The sequence below is a fragment of the Zingiber officinale genome, chromosome 9B (assembly GCF_018446385.1).
Source record: "Zingiber officinale cultivar Zhangliang chromosome 9B, Zo_v1.1, whole genome shotgun sequence".
In the NCBI taxonomy this organism is placed as follows: Eukaryota; Viridiplantae; Streptophyta; class Magnoliopsida; order Zingiberales; family Zingiberaceae; genus Zingiber; species Zingiber officinale.
The window spans coordinates 1,700,673-1,707,641 of NC_056003.1; the positions used below are offsets into that span (position 1 = coordinate 1,700,673).

General features: G+C 37.0%; 1 protein-coding gene across 1 annotated transcript; it reads left to right on the top strand.

Moving 5' to 3' along the window:
• Positions 1 to 4,117: 4,117 nt before the first annotated feature.
• Positions 4,118 to 5,506, top strand: LOC122025112 (phenolic glucoside malonyltransferase 1-like). The gene has a single exon (XM_042583872.1). The coding sequence runs from the start codon at positions 4,118 to 4,120 to the stop codon at positions 5,504 to 5,506; it is 1,389 nt and encodes a 462-aa protein (XP_042439806.1).
• Positions 5,507 to 6,969: the final 1,463 nt, after the last annotated feature.

Here is a 6,969-nt window from a genome sequence, read left to right on the forward strand (position 1 = left end):
TTTGGTCTCCCGATGAAATTAAGCTTCCCGTGTTCGCCCCAAATACACAACTTAACTTCATCAATAATAATTCATACCACTAAAGAATTATTATTGAACTACCGCACTAATCCCAAATTACATTTTGGGCTCCTTCTTATTATGAGTGTCTTAGTCTCCCTGTGTTTAAGATGTCGGATATCCACTAATTAATTGAGTTACTGACGACTCATTTTAATTAATATCTCAGTCCAAGAGTAGTACCACTCAACCTTATCATCATATCGGATTAAGTCCACCTACAGGGTTTAACATGACAATCTTTATGAGCTCCTCTTGGTGACATTATCAACCTAGACTACTAGGACACAGTTTCCTTCTATAATCAACAAGTCACACTATAAGTAACATCATTTCCCAACTTATTGGGCATTTTGATTTATCAGGCTAAATCACACCCTTTGATAAGTCAAAGAAATAAATATTAAATACATGTGCTTGTTATTATATTAGGATTAAGAGCACACACTTCCATAATAATTAAGGTGTAGTTCTTTTATTAAATCGGTATAAAAGGAACTTACCTTAAATGATTCTGCTCAATACACTTAGAGTGTACTAGTGTAATCTATTAGTCAAGATAAACTAATACCTAATTACACTACGACTATTCCAATGGTTTGTTCCTTTCCATTTTAGTCGTGAGCTACTGTTTATAATTTATAAAGAACCGATAACACGATCTTCTGTGTGTGACACCACACACTATGTTATCTACAATATAAATTAATAAAACATCTACATTTGGTATATATAAACGTAGACACTTGACCAATGTGATTCTTATAAATACTTATACAAAAGCTAAGCTTTTATTATACAATCCAACAGTAAACCTTCATTGTTGGGAATGCTCTAGGATGGGCATTGGATGATGGGTGTATGCTCTAGGATGAGCATTGGATGATAGGTGTGTGCTTAAGGATGAGTATTTAGAGATAATGAAAGGTACGAGACCTTCATTGTGATGTTGTGAATAACAAGTGAGACTGTGAACAACATGTGGATAATTCTTTAGGAGGAGAATGTAGGGTTTAAGTTAGAAAATCTTCACTTATCCAAAGAGGGAGATTACCCTCTTGTTAAGGGGGAGAATGAAGAAAACTCTCATTCATGCTTTGGCATGACCAGAAGTTAAGGTTAGTGGATGAGCCTAACTTAAACTTATTGTCAAATATCAAAAGTGGGGAAATTGTTGGTGTAATTTCTTCTGAGTCAAAGTTGACTAGTTTGACTGAGCTTGAGTTTGCTCAAGCTTGAGTCTTGATATTTGAGTTTTGATATTTGATAATATATGAAGATTGCTAGTGCAATTATCCATCTAGGAGATTGACAATCAAAGGTTAACCAAAGGAGTCAAGTAGGTCAAGGTAGACCGAATACTTAACTGAGAAGTCCTAACTGGAGGTTAGTCAAGGGCAAGACCAACGGGGAGGTTGGCAGAAGAAGAAAATCCAAGTAGATCAATGTTGACCAGACACTTGGTGTGGAAAAGTCCTGGTGAATGAAGCTAGGCAGTTGGAAAGTCCTGGTGAGTGAAGTTAGGTGAAAACCCCTAGTGAGTGAAGCTAGATAGTGAGAAAGTCTTGGTGAGTGAAGCTAGGTAGCTAGAAAGTTCTAGTGAATGAATCTAGGCAGATGGAAATCCTGATAAGTGATGCCTAGTGGAAAAATCCTAGTGAGTAAAGCTAAGTGGTGAAAAAGTCTAGTGAGTGAAGCTAGGCAGTGGAAATACAGATGGGCCAAGGTTGATTGGACAGTTTGGAAGTCCAAGTGGGCCATGGATGATCGGACACTTGGCATGAGTGAAAATCCAGATGGGTTAAATGACTGACCGAACATCTTGTGTTTAGAAATCCAAGTGGATCATGGAGGACTGGACACTTGGCACTAGATGATAAGTCTAAGTGGGTCAAGGTTGATCGGACACTTGGCATGAAGAGAAAAGTCCAAGTGGGTCAAATGATTGACCTGCCACTTGGTGATGAAGTCCCAACAAGTCAAAGTTGACTAGATGCTAGGAATAAGGAAGTCCCAACAGGTCACGGTTGACCGGATGTAGACAAGAAATCCTAGATTTGAGTTAGGGTTGAACCAATCGATTAGTGGATCGATTAGGAGTGTCACTGCAAAGAGGTATGGTGAATCTATTCAGCCAGAACCCAGTTGATCGATTGAGAGAGTATTGTGAAAGCACAGAGGGCTACCCAATCGATCAGCTGATCAATTGGGTTACTCTAATCTATCAGTTAATCGATTGGAGTTGGGTTTCTCACGATGATGCGAGGAGAGCATAATCGATTGCTCAATCGATTCCGAGAGCTCTCGTGTGAACATAGAAGTCATCTAGATCAATCAGTTGATCGATCAAGCTGCTTCAATTGATTGGCCAATCGATTAGATTATGACCGATGCACAGGTTTGAATGGGAATCTAACGTGGTAATCAATTGGAATCAATCTCAATCGATTGGGAACCTTAAAGCGTGCAGATAAAAAGTGTTTTTGTCATAGCTCTTAGCACCTTCTCTCCAAGATCATCTCTGCCATTGTCGCTAGTTCTTGAAGTTTTTTAAGACAAGTGTTGTTGCACTTCCGGGGTTCAAGAGGTGTTTACAAGCTACAAGAGATCAAGCAAAAAGAGATTTTCTATTTATATTCTTATATTTACATCTTATTTGTATTGTATTTTTGCTGAGAATTTGTACGAGGTTTTTCTACCTTCAAAGTATTTTCGAGGAGTTATTTCATAGTGGATGTGTAAAAGAGGATCGACTCCTTGGTTTAGTCACCTTATTGAGGTGGATACCATGTAAATCAAGGCGTTAGTGTTTGTTGCGAGTCTTTTGTTGCAAACTATTATCGACGGAGCAAACGGAGCTAATCACCCTTAGCTCCCGGAGTGTCCCAACAATTAGCTCAACTTCCTTCTTCATATCATGTTAAAGCATAAATTAAAATTTCCTAATTTAAACCTTATATTTGTTCACTTTGACATATATCAAAAATTTCTTCCAAAATTTTGTTAATCTTAACCTTCCAAAATTGAATTGAATTAGATAAAAAAAATAAAAATTAATTATTTCATTAAAGAAAAGTGATTGATGATACTTAAAATTTATTTTTTTAAAAAAATAATTATGCTATTAAATTATCTCTAGATTTATTTATGTTTTAAATTTTTAATTTATTTTTTGAAAAAAAATCATGTTATTAAATTATCTCTAATTTTTTTTTAAATTTATGTTATTAAATTATCTCCTAAATTTATTTATATTTTTAATTTTAAAATTTTAATTAATTTTTAAATAAAAAATTAAAATAAAAAGAAGGTTAATAAGATAAATAAATAATAAACCTCTGATAAATTTTTATTTTATTTATTTTCTTATAAGTTAGATATTAAATAATAAAACAAAAAAGTTAATATTTTAAATTTTGTATTAAACTTCTTTTATATTTTTAAATTTTTTTATTTTAAAAAAATCTAAAGTTAAAAATAAAAATATGAGAAAATTTTAAAAATTATGAATTTAATGATGTAATGTTTTAAAAAATAAATTTTTAATATCATCGATTACTTTTGTATGGAGTTCTTTAATTAAATAATTAATTTTTTAAAATCTATTTGATTTGAATAAAAAATTAATTTTTATATTAATTTAGGGTTGTGATAGATGGAAAGATAAAATATTTTTAAAATAAATAGCAGTTAAAATATTCTATTTTCAAATTCAACTACAGCTTAAAAAAAACTTATCATTATCCTTTTTGTCAGCTGAAAATTAATTGTCTTCTAGAAGTTCTTAAAGTTTCAGATGTGTGCTACTGCTTGGCACTTGCCTTTTTTATTAAATTATTTTTAGAAAATAATTATTTGAGATTTATAATAAGAAAACCAATTGTACCACATTTTTTACAATAGGTAAATCTAGATCGTCCGTATCCGACCGGCTATAAAATAAATTTAAAGAATTTAATTAATACATGTCATTTTAAAATATAATTAATTATATTTTAATTATTTAACTATTTACTAGATATGGGCCCGGTCTATACGACTAGGAGCATTATATAGGATGGGACCGGTGGGCGCTTCCAATCTCAAGCCGCGAGAGTTCACGACCATCAAAGTCAGCATGTCGCCGGAGCTCCGAGTAATCAAAAGATATGAAGTCTCCCCGCCTCCTGGAACGGTGGACGACTCCACCTTGTCCCTCACCTACCTCGATTTGCTTTGGCTGAAAAACGGATCGGTCGAACGTGTCTTCTTTTACCCCCTCGCCGTCTCCGTCTCCCACTTCATCGATTCCGTCGTACCCACCCTCAAGTCCTCTCTCTCCGCCGCTCTCCGCCACTTCTACCCACTCGCCGGCAAGATCCGCAGCTCCGCCGCCAGCTCCGACGGTTACGAAATTCACTACGCTGACGGCGACTCTGTTCCCTTCACTGTCGCCGAGTACAGCGGTGACTTCGACGACCTCTCCAGTGACCATCCCCGACTCTTCAACGACATGCTTCCTTTGCTCCCCGAGCTCCCCGAATCCAGCATCGACAACAACGGCATCCGGCTTCTGGCTCTGCAGGCGACGCTCTTCCCGGAGCGCGGGGTCGCGGTTGGAATCAGCGTGCACCACAGCGCCTGCGACGGCTCGAGCTCGACACGGTTCTTGTCCGCGTGGGCTTCTGCCTGCGCAGGTGCCGGAGTTATGGTCCCTCCGGTAATCGACAGAAGTATGATTACCGATCCCGACGATCTCTACTCGGTCTTCTTAAATGGGATTGTGAGGAGGCAATCGAACACATCGATGATGCACCTGAAAGCGCCGCCGGACGCCGTCCTTCAATCCTTCACCATCGGAAAATATCACATCCAGAAATTGAAAGAGTTGGTGGCGCAAAGCGGCGACCTTTCTTTTCGTTGCTCCACGGTCGTCGCGGCCTTCGCCTACGTGTGGGTTTGCCATTTCAAAGCACGACTTCCGGAGATAAGTAACAAGTGCATCCTCATGGCAATGGCGGGCGACTGTAGACCATGGCTGAAGCCGCCGGTCCCGGCGGCGTTCTTCGGGAACTGCATCACATTTGCCTTTACGGAGGCGAAGGCCTGCGATCTCGAGAAGGAAAACGGGGTGGCGGCGGCCGCGAGATTGATCGGGAAAGCGGTCCAGGTGTTCAAAGAGAATCCTTTAAAGGACGCCAAGCATTGGCCGGGAGGCTTCAAGATTGAAAAAGAGCCAGATTTTTTAACCGTCGCCGGTTCGCCGACGTTCAAAGTGTACAATTTGGATTTCGGATGGGGAAGGCCGAAGAAGGTGGAGATAACGTCGATCGCAAAGACCGGTGCCATTTCTGTGGCGGAGAGCAGGCAGGAGGAAGGCGGCGTGGAGATCGGGCTGGTGAGGCCCAAGGCGGAGATGCAGCTATTCGAGAAGCACTTCTACGACGGGCTCAAAATGTTTGAGTGATCCATCGATAGATCTCGTTCGGTTCCACATCGATCGATCAATGATTTCTAAACTGAGGAATTAACTCGAGATACCCATATGAATTATTTAGGCCGACAATATTTATTTCCGATTGTGTTTGCAATGTCAAATAAATCTCACCAATTCTACTTTTTTTTTTTTTTGGTCAGATTTGCATGGAGAGTCTGCAATTGACAAAAAAACAATAACAGATTTTTTTTTAGAAACTCATTTTAATTTATTTTGTCTCGTTATATTTGACACGCACAACGTTTGCCTTCGTAAAATTGCGCACTTCATTTTGCTCAAAAGCTCATTTAAGTTTTCCCTCCTCTTATCTCTGTCTCTCCGTTCACTATTCTCTAAAATTAATTTAAATTTTAATCGACATTTTAAATTTATTTTTATTTTTTTAAAACTTTAATAAAAAATTTAAAAATATATAAAAATAATAATAATAAAACATCAAACTAATTTTCCTATTTTTTAATATTTTTTTAAATATCTAATTATAAAAGAATAACAAAATACAATTAATAAAGCTGATTTTATTAATAAAAAATAATTAAAAAATAAAGTAAAAATTACTTTTGTTCTAGTCTTCAAAAACTAGTACTACAGCTTAAAATACCAATATTACTATGATGCTAATTTTCAAATACTAGCATCACAATATCATAAAAGTTTCAAATCATTTTGAATATTATTAGGAGAGCCTTAAAATAATAAACGAGGGCCTTAAAATAATAAACGAGAGCTTATTTGGATTCAAATTCACCTAATAAATAGATAGGAGTTATAATGAGTCCAATTAAAACTCTTTAGGTCCATCAATGGATTTTGACAAAATTCATTGATGGACCTAGTATACTCAGATTTTTTTAAAACTTAAAATGAGATGAAAGAGGTGAGTGTGAAGAAGGGACATATGGTGAGAAATTCTAATATTAAGTCTCCTACATGAAATTATAGATCTGTATCAATTGACATGAAGTCTAAAACTTTCTAAACCTTCTAAGTAATGTTGGGAATCTTTAATTTTACGATACAACGGAGGGCACCCCTAGACTCTAGGGTACTATCACGATCATATATAATGCCCAAATTTGTCTCAATATAGCTTAGGGTTGCTAAGTTTTCAATTCCAAAAGCAAGAGCCTTTAGCTGCAAAGAGAGGTCGAAGGATCAAAGACATGGCGAAGGATCAAAGAGAGGTCGAAAGATAAAAACCCTAACAGCAGATAAGAATCGAAAATAGGCCAAACCCTCTATAGAAGACTCCCAAAATCAATAAGCAACAAAATAAAAAGTTGGAAACAAAGACGAAAGGAATCAGTGACAATAGGTTAAATAGTGTACCTTGAAGGAGGCAGAGGTTATCCTAGCTGTGCACTTGGGAGGAGATGGAGGTGCTCCTGGCTATGTAACTGGAAGGAGGCAGAGGTCAGAGACTCGTTAGCGAT